The sequence below is a fragment of the Littorina saxatilis genome, linkage group LG9, assembly GCF_037325665.1.
Source record: "Littorina saxatilis isolate snail1 linkage group LG9, US_GU_Lsax_2.0, whole genome shotgun sequence".
Taxonomy (NCBI): domain Eukaryota; kingdom Metazoa; phylum Mollusca; class Gastropoda; order Littorinimorpha; family Littorinidae; genus Littorina; species Littorina saxatilis.
Window position 1 is genome coordinate 2,599,944 of NC_090253.1, and position 22,084 is coordinate 2,622,027.

Below are 22,084 nucleotides of genomic sequence, written 5' to 3' on the forward strand. Positions count from 1 at the left end.
ACAGAGAGCTTCAAACGGATGTAACATTTTTGTTGTTCTCTGTAGTCATAGGATAGTTTGCGAGGAATTGTATATAACTATACAATCTTTACTTCCGTTTTGTTATGGTAGAGAGTTTTGTGTCAGAAAATATACGTGTGTGTGTGAGCATGGTGAAAACCTAAATAAAAGAAGAAAAACTTACTGAACTCTTTGGTGAAATGGTTTGCATGTGTTCATGAAGACATTCATTTGTGTACTCCGAACAATCATGTCTGTATGTAAGAAATGTCAAGTCCTTTGTACTGGAAACTTGCATTCTCCCAGTAAGGTCATATATTGTACTACGTTGCAAGCCCCTGGAGCAATTTTTTGATTAGTGCTTTTGTGAATAAGAAACAATTAACAAGTGGCTCTATCCCATCCCCCCCCGCCCCCCCCCCCCCCCTTTTCCCGTCGCGATATAACCTTGAACGGTTGAATACGACAAACACCAAATAAAGAAAGAAAGAAATAAAGTCTGGATAAAAAAGGCGGGAGTTGCAGGAATTGTTTTTGATAGTTAAAGAAAACAAAAACACACTTGTCATTTCTCAATAAATACAATTTAATGGTAATTAACAAATCTGTGTACAAACAATAAGTTTGCACCAAGAAACTATGTGCAAGCGATGTACAGATGCGTCTTGTCACTTCACCACATGGCATCATAACAAAAGTAAACATGTTACTCCTTCAAGAGCGGGGATATAGCTCGGTTGGTAGCGCGCTGGATTTGTATTCAGTTGGCCGCTGTCAGCGCGAGTTCGATCCCAGGTTCGGCGGAAATTTATTTCACAGAGTCAACTTTGTGTGCAGACTCTCTTCGGTGTCCGAACCACCCCCCGTGTATACTACATTGGGTGTGCACGTTAAAGATCCCACGATTGACAAAAGGGTCTTTCCTGGCAAAATTGCTTAGGCACAGTTGATAATTGTCTACCATACCCGTGTGACTTGGAATAAGGCCGTGAAAGGTAAATATGCGCCGACATGGCTGCAATCTACTGGCCGTATAAAATTTCATCTCACACGGCATCACTGCAGAGCGCCTAGAACTGTACCCACGGAATATGCGCGATATAAGCTTCATTGATTGATTGATTGATTGATTCAAGTCAGTGACAATTTGTGTTTTTGAAGTGTAGATTGTTTGCTTTAGCAAAGCAAATCACAGTTTTACCAGGACAGACACTTTGGAATCTGCTGCTTTTCACTGTCGATTTGAGTATGTTACACCTATAATACCTACATTGTTAAAGCACCGTGTCTGACTCCTATCAATGACTTCTGTTTTGATAGTAACATTGACATGAACAAATACTTAAAAAGGTGTTTTAATTGTTAATTGTATATCACCAATCACAACGCTGAACAGCAAAAATAATTCGAACCATCAGTTTCAAGCTAATGTAATCAAAACTAAATGAGACACCCATAACAACCTTATAAACTAAATTTCATTCCCTCAAGGTCTATGTTTACTCATGCACTGATCGCGCGTTTCACATTTCCTTTCTTTCTCTCTCTTTTCTCATGCATACATCCACACACAGACACATACTCATGACTGTCTCGCTGAAATTCAAGCACAGAGCACCCTCTTTCTCTCGAGATCACTCACACACACTCACACACTCTCTCTCTCTCTCTGAAACACAGACACATATATGTGTCAGTCTTCCTCATCAGTTTCAGCAGCTAACACTGTGTTGTTTTGCTGTGGCTGGGTGGACTGAGAGGCTTTCTGTGACGACCCAAAGAACAATGAACGGAACTGAAACCAAAAGGAACAACAAGGGGTTACCGACATCACTTTGAAACATTAAGGAACATGAAGAGACAAAGAGTCGCATATGACATTTGCTTGTATGCATGCATGCATACACAGCCACACATGGGCACACACACACACACACACACACACCAATATATACCAACAGATATAATATACACATTCACAAAATTAACAGAAAATCTTTATTTACAGAAAATGCTGACCACAACAGCTTTTTATTTGGCTGTAATTTCACCACATAAATTCAACCTTGCTTAAAGCGATAAAACGAACCAGCATCATCACAGGACGACCACTCCCCAGCGTTTAAATGAGGGACAGGAAAACGTCTTTACCTTTTTGGCTGGCGGAGTTCCAGGAATTGTTTCATCCAGATCATCGTTATCATCATCATCCAATGGCTGCAGGCACGGCCCCTCTCTCTTCTGGTATGATGGACAGCAAACCATCACAAGCAAATCAATTAATAAATCAATCAATTCAAACCAAATAGAGAAAAATGCACAAAAAGAGAAGAGCAACAAATATGTAGAAAAACTAGGGACATTGTTTGAACACTCTGCCATATTGTGCTGAACTGTGCAGAGAAGGGACATTGTTTGAACACTCTGCCATATTGTACTGAACTGTGCAGAGAAGGGACATTGTTTGAACACTCTGCCATATTGTACTGAACTGTGCAGAGAAGGGACATTGTTTGAACACTCTGCCATATTGTACTGAACTGTGCAGAGAAGGGACATTGTTTGAACACTCTGCCATATTGTACTGAACTGTGCAGAGAAGGGACATTGAACACTCTGCCATATTGTACTGAACTGTGCAGAGAAGGGACATTGTTTGAAAACTCTGCCATATTGTACTGAACTGTGCAGAGAAGGAACAAAGATGGCAATCGTGTGTGCATTGGTGGGGGTGGTGGTGGTGGGAAGTGGGAGATGGGAGGGGTTGTGCATTGGTGGGGGTGGTGGGAAGTGGGAGATGGGAGGGGTTGTGCATTGGTGGGGGTGGTGGTGGGAAGTGGGAGATGGGAGGGGTTGTGCATTGGTGGGGGTGGTGGTGGGAAGTGGGAGATGGGAGGGGTTGTGCATTGGTGAGGGTGGTGGTGGGAAGTGGGAGATGGGAGGGGTTGTGCATTGGTGGGGGTGGTGGTGGGAAGTGGGAGATGGGAGGGGTTGTGCATTGGTGAGGGTGGTGGTGGGAAGTGGGAGATGGGAGGGGTTGTGCATTGGTGAGGGTGGTGGTGGGAAGTGGGAGATGGGAGGGGTTGTGCATTGGTGAGGGTGGTGGTGGGAAGTGGGAGATGGGAGGGGTTGTGCATTGGTGAGGGTGGTGGTGGGAAGTGGGAGATGGGAGGGGTTGTGCATTGGTGGGGGTGGTGGTGGGAAGTGGGAGATGGGAGGGGTTGTGCATTGGTGGGGGTGGTGGTGGGAAGTGGGAGATGGGAGGGGTTGTGCATTGGTGGAGGTGGTGGGAAGTGGGAGATGGGAGGGGTTGTGCATTGGTGGGGGTGGTGGTGGTGGTGGAAGTGGGAGGGGTTGTGCATTGGTGAGGGTGGTGGTGGTGGAAGTGGGAGGGGTTGTGCATTGGTGAGGGTGGTGGGAAGTGGGAGATGGGAGGGGTTGTGCATTGGTGGTGGTGGTGGAAGTGGGAGGGGTTGTGCATTGGTGGGGGTGGTGGTGGGAAGTGGGAGATGGGAGGGGTTGTGCATTGGTGGGGGTGGTGGTGGTGGGAAGTGGGAGATGGGAGGGGTTGTGCATTGGTGGGGGTGGTGGTGGTGGGAAGTGGGAGATGGGAGGGGTTGTGCATTGGTGGGGGTGGTGGGAAGTGGGAGATGGGAGGTGTTTAATGAGGGGGTTTCAACCACAAAGTGTAACATTAAAATTTTCTTGTACCCTTCGTGTAAGCGGTTGGCATACGATCCTTACTATTTCAGGTACATTACGTTTTCTAGGTATATCTAGGTACCACAGGAAGAAAAAAATTAACAATGCGAAAGAATATGACGCGACATGACGTCATGTACATAAAATTGTAAAGATGGTATGCCAACTCAATGTAAAGATGGTATGCCAACTCAATGTAAAGATGGTATGCCAACTCAATGTAAAGATGGTATGCCGACTCAATGTAAAGATGGTATGCCAACTCAATGTAAGCAGTGTTGTAAGGGTGAGACAGTATGAACCAAAGAGAAGATAAATCTTGTCAAACTAAAAGTCTACGAACAGTCAGCTGCATGGCCAGCTGGAAAGAAAGAGAAAAACAAACCAACTTGAATTAGAACAAGAGACTGCCGGTGAGCAGAACTATTGAACAAGATAACAATGACAATGTACTCACCACAAACATGGACAATCAAACACGATAACAATGACAATGTACTCACCACAAACATGGACAATCAAACACGATAACAATGTACTCACCACAAACATGGACAATCAAACACGATAACAATGACAATGTACTCACCACAAACATGGACAATCAAACACGATAACAATGTACTCACCACAAACATGGACAATCAAACACGATAACAATGTACTCACCACAAACATGGACAATCAAACACGATAACAATGTACTCACCACAAACATGGACAATCAAACACGATAACAGTGTACTCACCACAAACATGGACAATCAAACACGATAACAGTGTACTCACCACAAACATGGACAATCAAACACGATAACAGTGTACTCACCACAAACATGGACAATCAAACACGATAACAATGTACTCACCACAAACATGGACAATCAAACACGATAACAATGTACTCACCACAAACATGGACAATCAAACACGATAACAATGTACTCACCACAAACATGGACAATCAAACACGATAACAATGTACTCACCACAAACATGGACAATCAAACAAGATAACAATGTACTCACCACAAACATGGACAATCAAACACGATAACAATGTACTCACCACAAACATGGACAATCAAACACGATAACAATGTACTCACCACAAACATGGACAATCAAACACGATAACAATGTACTCACCACAAACATGGACAATCAAACACGATAACAATGTACTCACCACAAACATGGACAATCAAACACGATAACAATGTACTCACCACAAACATGGACAATCAAACACGATAACAATGTACTCACCACAAACATGGACAATCAAACACGATAACAATGTACTCACCACAAACATGGACAATCAAACACGATAACAATGTACTCACCACAAACATGGACAATCAAACACGATAACAATGTACTCACCACAAACATGGACAATCAAACACGATAACAATGTACTCACCACAAACATGGACAATCAAACACGATAACAATGTACTCACCACAAACATGGACAATCAAACACGATAACAATGACAATGTACTCACCACAAACATGGACAATCAAACATAAGATCACGTACCGGTTTCGACCAGATGTCTTCATCAGCAAATAAAAGGAGAGATGACTGACAAAGAAAGGCAAAAATCAGCAAAGAAGAGGAGAGATGACTGACAAAGAAAGGCAAGAATCAGCAAAGAAGAGGAGAGATGACTGACAAAGAAAGGCAAGAATCAGCAAAGAAGAGGAGAGATGACAGACAAAGAAAGGCAAGAATCAGCAAAGAAGAGGAGAGATGACTGACAAAGAAAGGCAAGAATCAGCAAAGAAGAGGAGAGATGACTGACAAAGAAAGGCAAGAATCGGCAAAGAAGAGGAGAGGTGACAGACAAAGAAAGGCAAGAATCAGCAAAGAAGAGGAGAGGTGACAGACAAAGAAAGGCAAGAATCAGCAAAGAAGAGGAGAGGTGACAGACAAAGAAAGGCAAGAATCAGCAAAGAAGAGGAGAGGTGACAGACAAAGAAAGGCAAGAATCAGCAAAGAAGAGGAGAGGTGACAGACAAAGAAAGGCAAGAATCGGCAAAGAAGAGGAAAGACAGTACCACACCTAACATATAACAAAGAAGAACTAAATCTTCTTCTTCTTTTTCTGCATTCGTGGGCTGAAACTCCCACGTACACTCGTGTTTTTGCACGAGTGGAATTTTACGTGTATGACCGTTTTTACCCCGCCATTAAGGCAACCATACGCCGCTTTCGGAGGAAGCATGCTGGGTATTTTCATGTTTCTGTAACCCACCAAACTCTGACATGGATTACAGGATCTTTTCCGTGCGCACTTGGTCTTGTGCTTGCGTGTACACACGAAGGGGGATAAGCCACTAGCAGGTCTGCACATAAGTTGACCTGTGAGATCGGAAAAATCTCCACACTTAACCCACCAGGCGGCCGCGGCCGGGATTCGAACCCTCGACCTTCCGATTAAGAGGCTGACGTCTTACCACCCCGCCACAGCGCCCGTCTGAGAACTAAGTCTAAGAAACAGAGTCTTGGTAAAAATGATGCATAAGAAGTAAAATACAATCATACAGGTAAAATAAAGAGTATGTTAAGAATGAAGAAACCAACTTGAGCCTACCTTGCCCGAGCTGGGGCACTGTACAGGTATCACAGGACTAGACGATGATCTCCCCTCAGCGCCATTCAACTTCAATCCTCCTCTATTCCTCCCCTCCTCCTCCTCTCCTTCTTCCTCCTCCACTTCTCTTTCTTCGTGAAGACTCTTCCCCAGCCATCCCCCCTGCAAGTTTGTGTCAGTTTCTGTCACTCTCCCTTCTTTCCGTTTGGTTTCACCAGGGCTAGTGTTTGTCTCTGTCACTCTCCCTTCTTTCTGTGTTGTGTCATCAGTCTCTGCACCTTGCAACGTTTGTTGGTCGGTAATTCTGTCTTGTGGATTGTTTTCTGTCTGTTCCTCCGTTTCCCAGTCCTCTTCAGCTTCCATCGCTGCTGCGAACTCTTCTGCGCTGATGTCGGCCATATTGTCCACGTCGTTAGCAGCAGAGGAGGAGGGTTGGGGCTGATTTCTGACAAAACAATGGATCAATGTGAAGATGGATGCCGAGAAACAAAACTGTCCTGATAAAAGCTTCATTCAACAAACAAAACATCTAAAACATCAAAACATTTTCAAATCTTGCCAGTTTTCTGTGTGGACAGTGGAACCCCCTTTTAAGACCCTGTCATTTTCAGACCCTGTCCTTTAAAGACCCTGTCCTTTAAAGACACTGTCCTTTTAAGACCCTCGTCCTTTTAAGACTCTCTTCCTTTTAAGACTCTCTTCCTTTTAAGACTCTTCCTTTTAAGACTCTTCCTTTTAAGACTCTTCCTTTTAAGACTCTTCCTTTTAAGACACTGTCCTTTTAAGACTCTTCCTTTTAAGACACTGTCCTTTTAAGACCCTGTTTCTTCAACTGTCTGCTCAAAGCCTGTGTGAGTGTCGCCCCATTTTAGGACTCCCTTCTTTTTAAGACCTGATTTTCTCACATGTTTTGGTCTAAAAAGGAGAGAGGGGGGTTCCACTGTAGCCTGAAAGTGTGTTGAGCAACTCATCCCAGGTTTTCACACACAATGTCATAGAGGCTTCAAAGTATATACCTGTTCAATTCTTGGTCTCTATGTCTGTCAGTTTTGGTCGACTCCTTTCTCTTACTCTCTTTCCTGCACGAGTACAGTCACGCAGAAAAATAGGTCAAACAAATAAAATAAATACATTTGCTGTTCATTGAACAGCATCATTACCAATATCAACATTGTGATACTTTTAGTGCTGACTGCTACTGATCTGAATGCAAACTTGCTCTGTCCATTCCTCCTTATTTGTTTTATTTTTTTTTACTCATTTTTGTACTTTGGTGAAGGCTCGTTCACATTCTCCTACCTCTCCAACAATTCAGTGTAAAAAGTTAATTACACCAGGTTACCAAAGATGTGGCATGACGCTTGGAGCCCCTCATCTGTTACTTCTTCCAAAACATTCTTTAACACAGCTGCAATATAGTATTCATGTCAAACACTTACTTTACTGAAACATCTTTTGCTTTGTGCTGCTTGCTGTTAGCAGCGTGTTTGGCGTGATGCTGTGACGTGGAGGCTGCTTGCTGCGATCTCTGCGACGCCGGCATCTGGGAGGACGACTGGTCCACGTCCGCCAGTGTGGCCAGCACAAAGTTGGCTTCAAACGTCTGGTCGCTGTCAATGCAAAACGTCACAGGCCTAGACGTGAAAGAAGAGAAGACATGGTCACACCTTCCATGATTATATCAGCAACACTCCCCCAAAATCCGCGTATGCCGTCTGAATGGCGGTGTAAAAATGGTCATCCACGTAAACATCCCTCGTGCAAAAAACATAAGTGAACATGGGAGTTTCAGCCCATGAACTAAGAAGAAGAAGAAGATAGCAGCAAGACATTATGTGTCACAAGAGGCTCCCCCTTAAAGTTTTCTGATTTCAGCCCTTTGCAAGATTTGTTAACAGCAATGTTTTGCCTACCCTGTTAGTGTCAACACAATTGAGCTTTTCTGGAAGTGATCTAAACGCTAAGCATGTTCATGCCTGTATACCTGTGTCTATGCATTCATGCAAGACAGAGAGAAAGAGGCGGGTAGGGAGGGGGTGGGGGGGATAACTTACCTTCCAGCAGACTCAAAGTTGATATTGATTGGCAGACCTGTTGTTTCCCCAAAAGCAAGAATGGCCTGCAAATAGAAGAACTACAAATATTAAAAAGATAATTTTTGTTGTAAATTTTCATACCACAGCCATGGCTGTCCAATTACGCTCAAAAATCCTGTGGACAAGTTGTCTGTGAAGTAAATCACTACCACTAAATGCAGCTTCTGCATCGAACCAAAAACTTGCTGCCATGAAACTAATAGTTCTTCCAATCATAAAATAGCTATGAAAAGATTTTTAACATATTTGATACCATTAATTTTTTCCCCCACAAAATTAGGATAAATAAAGGTTTTTTTAAACAAAATTAATAAAAAATGACAGACCGACAGGCAGAAAAAAAAGAAAGTAAAAAAAAAAAGTAAGCAAGAGACACAACGAAAGAGAAAGAAACAAAAAGACAGAAAATAAGCAACCACAGCACAACATAACAAGCCAAAAGACAGCCAGTAAAGTAATTGTAACAGACCAAGCCCATTACCCTGAGTTCCTTGAGGCAGAAAATAAGAAACCACAGCACAACACAACAAGCCAAAAGACAGCCAGTAAAGTAATTGTAACAGACCAAGCCCATTACCTTGAGTTCCTTGAGGCAGAAAATAAGCAGCCACAGCACAACATAACAAGCCAAAAGACAGCCAGTAAAGTAATTGTAACAGACCAAGCCCATTACCCTGAGTTCCTTGAGACAGAAAATAAGCAGCCACAGCACAACATAACAAGCCAGAAGACAGCCAGTAAAGTAATTGTAACAGACCAAGCCCATTACCCTGAGTTCCTTGAGACAGAAAATAAGCAACCACAGCACAACATAACAAGCCAAAAGACAGCCAGTAAAGTAATTGTAACAGACCAAGCCCATTACCCTGAGTTCCTTGAGACAGAAAATAAGCAGCCACAGCACAACATAACAAGCCAAAAGACAGCCAGTAAAGTAATTGTAACAGACCAAGCCCATTACCCTGAGTTCCTTGAGACAGAAAATAAGCAGCCACAGCACAACATAACAAGCCAAAAGACAGCCAGTAAAGTAATTGTAACAGACCAAGCCCATTACCCTGAGTTCCTTGAGACAGAAAATAAGCAACCACAGCACAACATAACAAGCCAAAAGACAGCCAGTAAAGTAATTGTAACAGACCAAGCCCATTACCCTGAGTTCCTTGAGACAGAAAATAAGCAACCACAGCACAACATAACAAGCCAAAAGACAGCCAGTAAAGTAATTGTAACAGACCAAGCCCATTACCCTGAGTTCCTTGAGACAGAATGTGATGTCTGTGTCCACCCCCACCTGGTACAGGTCAAACTCCTCAGGGGCCAAGTTCAGTTCTGTGTGCACCACTTTGTTCGGGTCTACACACAGACACAGAGAGAGAGAGAGACACACACACACACACACAGCCACACACACACACACACACACACACACACACACACACACACACACACACACACACACACACAAAGGACAACAAGTCAGTTGATACATGTACAGTGTGTATGTCTGACACTCTTCAAGTTTGCCACACCTTCACTTGTGCGCCCATTATTTTGGTTCTCAAAGAAAGTCATTCAAAACATAATTTGTGTAAGAATTACTACACGGAGTATGAGTAGAACAATAATGGAAAACCTATGCACATGTATATTAATATAATTTCTGAAATCACTATAATACTTCAGCTTTCTCTTCAAAGTAAAAAAAACGTTCAACAAACTGCAAGAATATTTTCTTTTCTGAAAAGTCCTACCTTTATAACATTCTTGTGTGCAAATTCAATCTTACAATAATTCATCCATGTGCTTGAACTCTTCAGCAGCAAAGCTATCAGAAATTCTAGACATCCTTCTTGCTAACCGACTACATGTGTTGCCATTTTGGGATTCAAACCAAGAACCTACCTGGTTCATCCTCCACATAGTTCTTGAGGGACAGACTCTCCGGACGAACAGTGAGAGTGATCTCCTCCTGAGTTGTCTGGAAGTTCACAACCACATCACAAAACAACCTGCAGAAGACAGAAGAAATACAATTAATTTAAAGGAAAAGCTATGCCAAATGTTAAACTGAACATAAGAAGAACAAGAAATTCCTTCGAGGTAGGAAAAACACCCCCGTTGGTCAAAGGGAAATAACCATTCTCACTGCACCCATTCTCACTGCCACCAACTGAGAAGGTTATTTCCCTTTGACCATGAATATGTTTCTCTATAAGTCCTTGTAGAATCTTAATCCACCAATAACTCCCTAACCGTGTGTTTGACTGGTCCCAATTTTTGTAAGGACCGTCTCAGGAATGTATAGAACCTGTTCACCAAGTTTGGTGACGATCGGTCCGTTCATTCTTGAGATCTATATGCGAACACAAACACACAAACAAACACATCGACCGAAACCTATACACACCCCTATACCGGGGGTGTAAAAACCTATACACACCCCAGACCAAAAACAAAAGTGGCTAAAGGCCAAAACAATGTGAAAAATACTATATATGTTATACCTCTGCAGTAGCAAATATAAAACCAACATGTATCAAATCATAAAACCTTTCAAAAACAAACCCTACTATTTACTTGCATCATAAAAAACCCACAAAAGAACAACAACAATGTGCCAATCTTTTATATTTTCAAAGAAACGCTATGCGCTTACTTGGAAGGTGCTGAGAGTTTGTTGGGACACATGTCCTTGGAGAAAATGGCCTGAAGTGTTTCACACTCAATGTAGGCCAGGTTGTGTGTTTTCACTATGCCTGAAACAAAATGACATCTTTATCAAGACACGGAAGACATTAAATTAAATCATAAGAAATGCTAAGGCCAAAAAAAAAAAATTGTCTGTTTCTGGTAACATGGCTAAAAAAAATAGGGTCGGTAGGTCGGGATTTTTTTTTTTATTTTTTTTTTTTTACCCCAAATGTAGACCAATAAAACTAACTTTAAAAATCGCGCAAAGAGACTGGATTCACTATACATAGAGACAAGACACTCAACACATTTACAAATCGTCAGCGGACTTTCGTTTTCACACGTTTTTGTTGTTCATTTTCTCACCCTGTCCTTTACCACCAAAAAAATAAAAAACAATTTTGAGTTTGGAAAAAAAAAGTTTAGGGTCGGCGCCGAAATTTAGGGTCGGTCGGGTGACCAGAAACAGACAAATTTTTTTTTTTGGCCTAACCCCAAATTCTTAGCCTCAAAAGGAAGTAATAATGCACAGACCAAAACCAAATACAAAAATTGATGAAAAATGTTTGCCTCAATAACAGGAAAATATGAAAGTTATATTATTATGATTATTATTATTATTGAAATCATCAGTTGACACATTTTTCTGTACATGGAGTTCTAAACTCTAAGTTCTCACCTGCTTTCTTCCAATTACAACTGAAAGTATGAAGATTAACACAACAAAACCACAGGGCTTCGGAAACTTCAGGATATATGTAAGAAGTTTTCTCACCATGTCTGCAGTGAAGTTCAAAGACAAGTCGAGCCTCCCTTGCATTGTGGGATATCTTGCACTTCTCCACAGTCTTTTCTATGGTTGACAAGCTGCGAAACACGGCCATTATGGACTGAAACAAAAACATGACTTTTCATTCACAATGAAATAAAAAATCACAACACTTATTGTCAGCAGATGATTTAGTTTTTTTTAAAGAAAACCCAAAACAAAACGTGAGAAATGAAACAGAAACAACATTACCCATACTGGTACTGGTCTTACGGCTTTTACAAATTTTATAAGAAAATAAAAGAGACAGCTAGAGAGAGAGAGACAGAGAGAGAGAGAGAGAGAGAGAGAGAGAGAGAGAGAGAGATACTGGCAGGCACCCGGACATACAATCTCAGAGCGACAGAGAGAGAGAAAAAGAAAGAGAAAAAGAAAGAGATCTATAGATACACACACACAGAAATAGAGAGAAACGCAGGTTTGCTACATTCTATGGTCTTGAGTTGTGCAGTTGGAAATGCCTGAGCCCGAAGGATCGATGTGACATAATTATACCACATCATATCAGTCTGCCTGGCAGATGAAGACGAAAGTCGGACAAATGGCCAGAACAGCGCGGTGCAGTTTCTTGGAATGAGGGTGAATTGTTTGGTATAGAACTGAGGTGCGTCGGCCGGGACAGTGCCTGAGCTCTACATTGACGCGTACTGCTAACAGCCCCTCACACAGCGCTGTAATCATTCCCCCTTCCTTCACCTCTCTTGCCACCATCCGCTCTACCCTGGGACTCATAACTATCTGAGAAATGTTGTGCACATGCAATGACCAGCATCAAGTTTTAAACTCACAGACCTTGACGGTGATTTTACATCTGAGACCCTCCTCCTCCTCCTCACTGTTCCGTCCCGCTTCGTCCTCCCTGCTGCCGTCGTCATAGTGCTGGAAGTAGGATGGGAAGAACAGGAAGCAGGCGTAGGCTGACCGTGACGAGTTGACCGTCCTCAGCGACAACTGCACAATGCCAACAACAGATAGATGTTCCAAATTTCAGAATAAAAAAAACACATTCTAGGAAATGTTGTGCACAATGTTGTCATTGTTGTAACGGGGTTTTTGTGCACAAATTTAACCGTTCCAATAAACGGCACAAAGGTTAAACATTGGGCGCGATAGTATGATAGAACAAGCACTGGTATATGAAATTATAATGTCTAAACCACAGTTCACTGGAGTGACCATTTCACATACAGTAAAACCTGTCAAATAAGGACACCCTTGGGACCAGACAAAAGTGTCCTTATTCTGCAGGTGTCCTTATTAGACAGGTGCAAGTAAACGCGACAAAGTCAAGTTGAGAGAGAGAGAGAGAGTACTGCACATGTACATGTACATTTATAAGAAAAACAGAAGCTGTTTAGATTAAATAGAGAAACATTTAATATTGACTGTTGTAAAACAAGTTTAAAAGCTTTTTATCATATCAACTGTATAAATTTAAATTGTTAAAAAGTTACTGGATCTCATTCATACAACACATTCACATTCACTTCATTCTGCACTCATCAGCTTTTGAAAGAATTTGTCCAGCGTTGTCTGAGTGGACCATTGATGGCAATGTGATTCGCACGTTTGGTTGAAAACCACTCGAACACGGCGTCATTTAGCTCTTCGTATTCGGTTGTCTTCTTCGAAACCCATTTCTGGTCAGCACGTCCGTCTCCCGATTCCCACAACTTCATTATTTTTTCCCGATCGACGCTGATTTTCGAAATCTGCGTTCTCCCACACCCAAGCTCTTGTGCAATCGTTCGGCATGATTTCCCACTTTCCAGTTGTTTGACAACATTTATCCTTTGTTCTAAAGTCAGCGCATTTCTTCCTTTTCTTGAATTTGAATTTCTTGCTGCCATCTTGTTAAACACGAATCACTCTTTCGAAGAGAAGATACATGTATTCACTCATACACTTTCACTTCCGTTCCGCCGAACACGTTCCACTCGTTGGATTGGCTGCCTTGGAACTCTAGCAGCCAATCAAATGCGTCGACTTAAAACACTCACCAAGAATAGACTCTATCGGTATTCCAAGCTCTCGTAATCTCTCGCAAACTTCAGAGCATAGCAAAGCATGCGGTACAGCGATCTCGTGCGAGCTGCACAAGCCAAGGTTCGAAGTTCTCGCGATGTTCAAAGCATAACAAATAGCGTGTCTCGCGAGAGCTGCTCAGATACCGAATAATATCAACTGATCGATTTATCGTCTTCTTCGTCGATCGAACTTCCCAGCTTGCTGTGGATGTCCGTATTTAGCAGGTATATGACTTATTATGGACCCAAAATACGTGTCCGCGTCCGTAATGCAGAGGTGGCCGTAACGTACAGGTGTTTTACAGTGTAAAGCAGTCCGTGCCGAGACTGACTGTCCGTATTCTGCGAGTGTCCGCTAAGTCCAGTGACCGTATTTGACAGTTTTCACTGTATATAAAAGCTAAGAAAGCTTTCCTCATCATCCGATCACTGAGATGCAGAAACAGATCTACACACATCCACTTCTAAAATAAAGTAAAATGCATGACCACACATGTGACATAAAGAAGACATGTAACACTAACACACACCATTCTGATAATCATCGCTCCACGGCTATCGCCAGTTGTCTCTCTGACCGGACGCTAAAGTCCTACGCGAATCTATCAAAACAAAAATACAGAGTTATCTTCCATATATGTTGTTCGCGAGCAGTGTTCACGAGACGAAAATGATCGCAGATTGGCTGACTTTGACAGTGATCTCCGTTTTGTTCTTCACAGTTATGATAAAGACATCGTTCTAAGGTCAAAACAAGTCGAAATTTTGGGACTGCTGCCGGAAGGAGACCGAATATATGGTTGCATCACTGTCAAAAAAATTGTCTGCTCCAGTGAGCGCTGAAACCAAACGGTTGATTATCACGTGACACTTTTGCCATATTTAGAGTTGTTTGCACAGTAAATACAGCCGCGAAAAATAGCTCGCTTGAAACTGTCTTACATATATCAATTCCTTTGTAATTTAGAAATGACACAACACCATGAAAAATCATTATCGACGATCGCGAATCTGCTTACATCCATAACACATTACGAAAAGATCTAAATATGTTAAAAAATCGATTTCCTCGCCAGACAAGGAAAACCAAGGCATCCTGTCAGGGATAGAATGAGCCGAACTCATTTTGACCTGAGTTCAGGATGTAACACACACATCATCAACACTTACCCCTTGTTCCAGTGGTTCAAAGTACACCTCATCGCCTATCTTTGCCAAGGAATGGATAGCTCTCCCAAAAACTGAAACAAAAGTAGAGAAAAATATAAAAACTGTAACAGAGAATAAAGGTATAATATAAACAGATTGAAGTTTACTTGGACTATGACTGTCTGTGCACAATTTTAGTGTGGATAAGATTCACGGTTAAAATCTCCCCCCTAAAAATTTCTTGTGAGAGAATAATGGTATCTAACCCAACATGACTTGTCTATTAACTAGTTTATTCACAGAGAGAGAGAGAGAGAGAGAGAGAGAGAGAGAGAGAGAGAGAGAGAGAGAGAGAGAGAGAGAGAGAGAGAGAGATGCAAATTAAACCATAAGAAATGCTGTGAAGATCAGCAAACCTTTCAGATTGACTCCTGGTACAACACACTTCATTTCTATGTCTTAACTTTATCAGAAAACAACAGCTTTGATCTATGATCATGAGAACAGAAAGGCATCCTCCTCAATCGTTTGTCTTGGGCGCCATGTCGTAGCACAAGACAACAATAAGGTACAGCAAATATCATTGGCTACCTCATTCTGGTTTGCCAATCAGGAGCAGCTTGAGATGCAGCGTCTGCAAATGCCTGTACTTCCGCTTTCTGCACTGCTCCGATCATATGATTAGAGTGACTATCATCAAACACAACAAAAAATGGTAAGATATTGGTGTATTTCTTCTATTTGACAGGTTGAGTTGTGTCCGATCGAAAACGAATTACTGCCCCCTGTGTCTGGAAAGTGTCTGTGTTGTCGATGTCAATAGTTATTGTAAAATTCTCAATGGTTTTGGTGGGTGTGTCTTTGGAGAATGTACAGAGAACCTTACGCTACTCGCTAGTTAAGCTTACTGACTTACAGTTAAAAATATCAGGGGCCTCCATAGAAAGATTAGACCGATGTGTATGTGTGTGTGTGTGTGTGTGTGTGTGTGTGTGTGTGTGTGTGTGTGTGTGTGTGCTGGAGTCGTAGCCCCGAGGTCATCTCCATCAAATTCAAACCCAAAATATACAGTAAATGAAACTAGATGTCTTTTATTTGAATTTGTTGTCCACCAAGGTAGAAACATGCATCTTTACAACTGAAAGTGTTTCAATTTTATGCTGTTTTTAAGTTGCTTTACTAAATCCTTGTTTACATATATTTTGTAAGAAAATAACTCTTAGTGAGTCAAACCTAAACCATAATTTTCTTTCTTTCCACAAACAGTTGGTGCTGTTGTTAGGAGATCTTCACATCCCTCACCGGTGTAACTCACTGCCAGCACGCTTCAAGAAGCTGCTTGTTCCTGGCAAGATTCAGCACATTCTCTGCACGGGCAACCTGTGTACCAAGGAATCGTTTGACTACCTCAAAACCTTGGCCAGCGATGTGCATGTAGTACGAGGAGATTTTGATGAGGTAAGACGAAGGAAGGTATACTCAGCGCTCAAAGTCCACAAAATAGTCCACTGGCCTTTGGCTAGTGCTTCTCAAAATTTACCAGCCAGAGAGCACATTTTAATCGCCAAACCAACCATTTGTTTCAGCAACTTGACTCGCTTTTAGGGAGTAGATTAAAATTTCTACTCGCCAGTTACAAGTTTCTACATGGCCACTTTCAGGCCTGATACTACTGTAATACAATTGTAGTTTTTAACAGTAACACAATTGTCTTATCATACAGGAAACCTGTGTAAGTTGCACCAAGCACTTTCAAGGTATACGCTGAAAATGTATTGATGTTCAGATTTTGAGATATATGTATACTCTAAAAGTCTAAAGGGCTAAATGTACAAAAGGAATTTTGCAAAATTCAGAAAATTGAAAAGCTGGTATTTGGCTTATTTACCTTTTTCAGAAAATGTTGATGACTTTTGCAGTAACATGAGCTCTCAGAATGTCCTGCTGTTTTGACTGCTTTCCACAGGAACTGTTCAGAAGCATGGCGTTTAAAAGCTAGGAGAGGTAGAACAAATCTTATTTTTCATGCAAGAATTAACACACATTTATCAGAAAAATTGATGGTAATTTAAGGTATGCAATTTTCACTTTCGCTTCATGCTAAAACTAACTAAGTTGCTTTGACATTTTTGCAGAACATGAACTACCCGGAGCAGAAGGTGGTGACAGTGGGTCAGTTCCGCATCGGTCTGTGTCACGGCCACCAGGTGGTGCCTTGGGGCGACGTGGAGAGTCTGGCCATGGTCCAGCGACAACTGGACGTGGACATCCTCATCTCGGGCCACACGCACAAGTTCCAGGCGTACGAACACGAGGGCAAGTTCTACATCAACCCTGGGTCGGCCACAGGGGCCTACTCTGCACTGGACAGGTCTGTGTGACCTGGTGAAGGTCTTGGTGGTGAACAGAGTCAGTATTATGGTATCTCAGGGATCGTGTTGACTTTGAATTTCCTGCATTTTACTGGTAAAAATCTCAGAATACTGGAAATTAGATTGGCAAATGGTCACTCTAACAGGCTGATATTTTCTATACGCTGCTATTCGCATTTTTATTGTTCATGTTTCTGGTGAGTACATTTTCACTGTAACCTTGTTGATGTTTCTGGTGAGTACATTTTCACTGTAACCTTGTTCTTGTTCTTCTCACCACCAGTGTCTTGTTCTTATTCTGACATTTTCTTGACCAATTTTCCAACAGTATATTGTCGGTGAAATCGTGGGACCTCGTTAGTGACTCAAATCAAATCAAATCAAATTATGTATTATCTCACATGGAAAAATTGCAGTGGTGGTACATATAACATAAAGACAATTGAAGGACTACAACATGGACTACACTCTTGGCGCCAAATCACTTATGAGGTCCCAGGATTTCACCGGCGATATATTTAACATTTATAATGTGATCATTGTGGTTTAGCTTTGAGTTCAATTCAAAATATTGAAACTGCTAATGGTCCAAAATCAACAAGAGAGCTTTTTCTTTAGCTTAAAGAATTATCATTAGGGTGTTCAGTATCGCGTTTACAGTGTGAATGTATCATTAGGGTGTTCAGTGTCGTGTTTACAGTGTGAATTATCATTAGGGTGTTCAGTATCGCGTTTACAGTGTGAATTATCATTAGGGTGTTCAGTGTCGTGTTTACAGTGTGAATTATCATTAGGGTGTTCAGTGTCGTGTTTACAGTGTGAATTATCATTAGGGTGTTCAGTGTCGTGTTTACAGTGTGAATTATCATTAGGGTGTTCAGTATCGCGTTTACAGTGTGAATTATCATTAGGGTGTTCAGTGTCGTGTTTACAGTGTGAATTATCATTAGGGTGTTCAGTGTCGTGTTTACAGTGTGAATTATCATTAGGGTGTTCAGTGTCGTGTTTACAGTGTGAATTATCATTAGGGTGTTCAGTGTCGTGTTTACAGTGTGAATTATCATTAGGGTGTTCAGTGTCGTGTTTACAGTGTGAATTATCATTAGGGTGTTCAGTATCGCGTTTACAGTGTGAATTATCATTAGGGTGTTCAGTGTCGTGTTTACAGTGTGAATTATCATTAGGGTGTTCAGTGTCGTGTTTACAGTGTGAATTATCATTAGGGTGTTCAGTGTCGTGTTTACAGTGTGAATTATCATTAGGGTGTTCAGTGTCGCGTTTACAGTGTGAATTATCATTAGGGTGTTCAGTGTCGTGTTTACAGTGTGAATTATCATTAGGGTGTTCAGTATCGCGTTTACAGTGTGAATTATCATTAGGGTGTTCAGTATCGCGTTTACAGTGTGAATGTATACAGTTTTCATTAAATGATTTATTTGTGTTTGTCCCTATCTACCATCATGGTCTGTAACTATCAATGAAGTTTTGTTGCAGCTGTTATCATCCCGTTATTTTTCATCACTTGCATCATCATCATCACCACCGTCATTATCCATCATTATCATCATCATCATCGTCATCATCATCAACATCATCATCAGTGTCTATAATCGTGTTTGTTGTTGTGTTGCAGTAGCATCATCCCCTCGTTCGTCATCCTCGACATCCAGCAGTCAACTGTCGTCGCTTACGTCTACAAACTCTTCAACGACGAGGTCAAGGTTGAACGGATAGAGTACAGGAAATCCTAGGCTGTGTGGTTGTTGTGTTATTATTTAAGAGATAAATAGTAAAAGGAGTTTTTCAGGGGAAGTTGGACAAATGTGTTTTGAAGCAGCAAAAGGGAGAGAGTGGGGGATGCAGACCCGGGAACCCATAGATTTTGCACTATTTTGTACACATGATTGTCTAGAATACAATCAGTACGGTCAGTGGGGAAAAAAAAATGACGAGAAAAATTCCTAGACTACTGTTCTTCACAAGCGCATGATTAACTGTGCGACGGACGCGTGTGAAGCATGTTTGAATCATGAATGTTCAAATGCTGTGTGGAGTACACTACTTTTTCTGTAAATACGCCAAGTTTGTTTGGGAATACTCCAAGTGCGAAACAGGGGTTCCCAGGTCTGGGTATGGGTTGGGGAGGGGGTGGGTGTAGCATGATTGAGGGGGTAGGGGTGGAGGGACGAAGAAAGTACAATGCATAAGGAAAACAAAATGCATGGAAAAGGTAGAGAGGGGTGGGATTTTAGGATGTCGCTGATATTAGGTGAATGAGGCAAGGTACTATGTCATTCTGAATCGCATCTGTTGCCCACTGTTGCAGCTTTTTTGATTGTATTCATTTGATAGAGACTGAAATGAAGCAGAGAAGAAAAGACAAAGCTAAGGTTGCACAAGTCATGTTGTATTTCAACAAATTGCATCCTTGTTCAAGCTTAGCCTGTATGCCGATATCACACTATAAAACACTTTTTTTGTTTACTCATACTGTTCTTTGCTTTTGTTTTGAGAAAACTGAAATTAAGATTGTGGTATTTTTGACTTTGAGTGTAAAGTGATCAAGCAAGATTGGACAAAAGCTGTAACTTAATCATTTCATTTTAACATCTTTTTGTGTGATTATCGACATATATACCGGCACGGTTGGCCTAGTGGTAAGGCGTCCGCCTCGTGATCGGGAGGTCGTGGGTTCGAACCCCGGCCGGGTCATACCTAAGACTTTAAAATTGGCAATCTAGTGGCTGCTCCGCCTGGCGTCTGGCATTATGGGGTTAGTGCTAGGACTGGTTGGTCCGGTGTCAGAATAATGTGACTGGGTGAGACATGACGCCTGTGCTGCGACTTCTGTCTTGTGTGTGGCGCACGTTATATGTCAAAGCAGCACCGCCCTGATATGGCCCTTCGTGGTCGGCTGGGCGTTAAACAAACAAACAAACAAATCGACATATATTCTAGTTTCTTACTGTCAGTTTGTGTGATCAATTTCCTCCCTCATGTTTGCAAGATTGGAAAATGAATGCTTGTAATATACATGCATGTGTTTATGTTTGATTTTAATTTGTGAAGTTTTTACATACAAACCCTCTGTGTAAACCATTTGACAAGACATGATAAACAAAGGGAAATAAGTGCTCTAAATGCATACAACATGTGTAATAGAGTAAGTCAGAGTTATGCCGAACCAGTCTTCTGGCGAGAGTAACAAGCAGTGAAATGAAAGAGTGACTTTCATCTTTTTATTTGACAAGACAGCTTTGACCTAGATGTAGATTTCCAATGAACTACACTTAGCTTTGTTAATCAGCATAAAATAGCTATATGATTATTTGCAAAAACACCCCCCGCGGGTTAGGGGAAAGAATTTACCCGATGCTCCCCAGCATGTCATAAGAGGCGACTAACGGATTCTGTTTCTCTTTTTACCCTTGTTAAGTGTTTCTTGTATAAAATATAGTCATTTTTTTTAAAGATTTTAGTCAAGCAGTATGTAAGAAATGTTAAGTCCTTTGTACTGGAAACTTGCATTCTCCCAGTAAGGTAATACATTGTACTACGTTGCAAGCCCCTGGAGCAAATTTTTGATTAGTGCTTTTGTGAACAAGAAACAATTGACAAGTGGCTCTATCCCATTTCCCCCCTTTCCCCGTCGCGATATAACCTTCGTGGTTGAAAACGACGTTAAACACCAAATAAAGAAAGATTTGCAAAAACTGTAATGCTTTAGCCATCAGAAAGATTTTTCTGAAGTCTTACGCGTCTGAGATCATACTTGCAGAGCTTTGTAACGTTTCTTCTTGCTGAATTAAGTCTGAACTGTGTGCATTACATGAAGTAAGAAACATGAGTTAGGAAGTTCTGGATGGATCAAGTTTGTCACAAAAGTGTCAATAAGAATTGCTTTTTGTCTTAAAAGAAGCAATACCAACAACAACAACAACAACAACAACAACAACAAAAATCAAACAAACACAAAAACAGGACCAACTAAAAGACTCAAAATAGTTTAGATTGTAGATTTTTGAACAAAGAGAAAATCATGTAATTATGTAGGATGCTTCACTGTGCAATATTTTCATTCCAAACATCCCCTTTCAAGCTTTGTATATAGAATCACACGCGTCAGTGAATTGCATCCAGTGTAAAATTGTACATGTCTTAATGTAGAATTAAAACAAATGCTGTACAGCTGAAATGTGTGGCTTCTCTCTGTATGTGACAGTGTTGAATGCGTTACTCTATGTAGATTATCCCCCTTGATGCACAAACTTCTTATTCTTTGCTCTTAGAAATGAGATTGAACCTATACTTTTAATTTGGTTTTTGGTTTTTAATGAAAATATAAAGCTTTAATGCTTGTGCACACACACACACACACACACACACAGATACGCATGTGTACATTCAGAACCACACACACACTCAGAACCACACACACAGAAAACCAACACACACACACACACACACCACACACACACACACACTGTCACATTTCTTTTTACACAAACCACAGTCACACAGACAAATGTGTTGTTTTAAAAATGTTCTTTTGCCAAGCAAGTACAGTCAGGTTCTAAAATTGTCGAACATGTTGTCAAACAAGAAACT

General features: G+C 41.3%; 2 protein-coding genes across 4 annotated transcripts; one reads left to right on the plus strand and one right to left on the minus strand.

Annotated features, from left to right (window-relative positions):
- Positions 1 to 562: 562 nt before the first annotated feature.
- LOC138975068 (cell cycle checkpoint control protein RAD9A-like) lies at positions 563 to 15,676 on the minus strand. Of its 2 annotated transcripts, XM_070347722.1 has the most exons (14): positions 15,521 to 15,676; positions 15,126 to 15,196; positions 12,721 to 12,879; positions 11,875 to 11,989; positions 11,065 to 11,164; positions 10,311 to 10,417; positions 9,655 to 9,761; positions 8,364 to 8,428; positions 7,749 to 7,943; positions 7,326 to 7,388; positions 6,310 to 6,754; positions 5,253 to 5,297; positions 2,152 to 2,241; positions 563 to 1,795 (listed from the first exon to the last, which is right to left on the minus strand). In XM_070347722.1, exons 1-14 carry the CDS (start codon positions 15,552 to 15,554, stop codon positions 1,694 to 1,696), a joined length of 1,698 nt encoding a protein of 565 aa, XP_070203823.1. In that variant the 5' UTR covers positions 15,555 to 15,676; the 3' UTR covers positions 563 to 1,693. The 2 variants fall into 2 exon arrangements, with proteins under 2 accessions (XP_070203823.1, XP_070203824.1); XM_070347723.1 differs by lacking the exon at positions 5,253 to 5,297.
- An 87-nt stretch (positions 15,677 to 15,763) lies between these two features.
- On the plus strand, positions 15,764 to 21,671 carry LOC138975069 (vacuolar protein sorting-associated protein 29). Of its 2 annotated transcripts, none has more exons than XM_070347724.1 (4): positions 15,764 to 15,819; positions 16,371 to 16,562; positions 17,240 to 17,475; positions 19,110 to 21,671. In XM_070347724.1, exons 1-4 carry the CDS (start codon positions 15,817 to 15,819, stop codon positions 19,225 to 19,227), a joined length of 549 nt encoding a protein of 182 aa, XP_070203825.1. In that variant the 5' UTR covers positions 15,764 to 15,816; the 3' UTR covers positions 19,228 to 21,671. The 2 variants fall into 2 exon arrangements, with proteins under 2 accessions (XP_070203825.1, XP_070203826.1); XM_070347725.1 differs by having other exon boundaries at positions 15,772 to 15,819; positions 19,113 to 21,671.
- Positions 21,672 to 22,084: the final 413 nt, after the last annotated feature.

Coding starts and splice junctions, on each gene's coding strand:
- LOC138975068 (XM_070347722.1), bottom strand. CDS start 15,554: ATGAAGTGTGTTGTACCAGGAGTCAATCTGAAAG. Junction 11,165..11,874: donor TGAACTTCACTGCAGACATG/GTGAGAAAACTT, acceptor ATTTTGTTTCAG/GCATAGTGAAAACACACAAC. Junction 7,944..8,363: donor AACTTTGAGTCTGCTGGAAG/GTAAGTTATCCC, acceptor TTTCACGTCTAG/GCCTGTGACGTTTTGCATTG.
- LOC138975069 (XM_070347724.1), top strand. Junction 16,563..17,239: donor TACGAGGAGATTTTGATGAG/GTAAGACGAAGG, acceptor ACATTTTTGCAG/AACATGAACTACCCGGAGCA. Junction 17,476..19,109: donor GCCTACTCTGCACTGGACAG/GTCTGTGTGACC, acceptor GTTGTGTTGCAG/TAGCATCATCCCCTCGTTCG.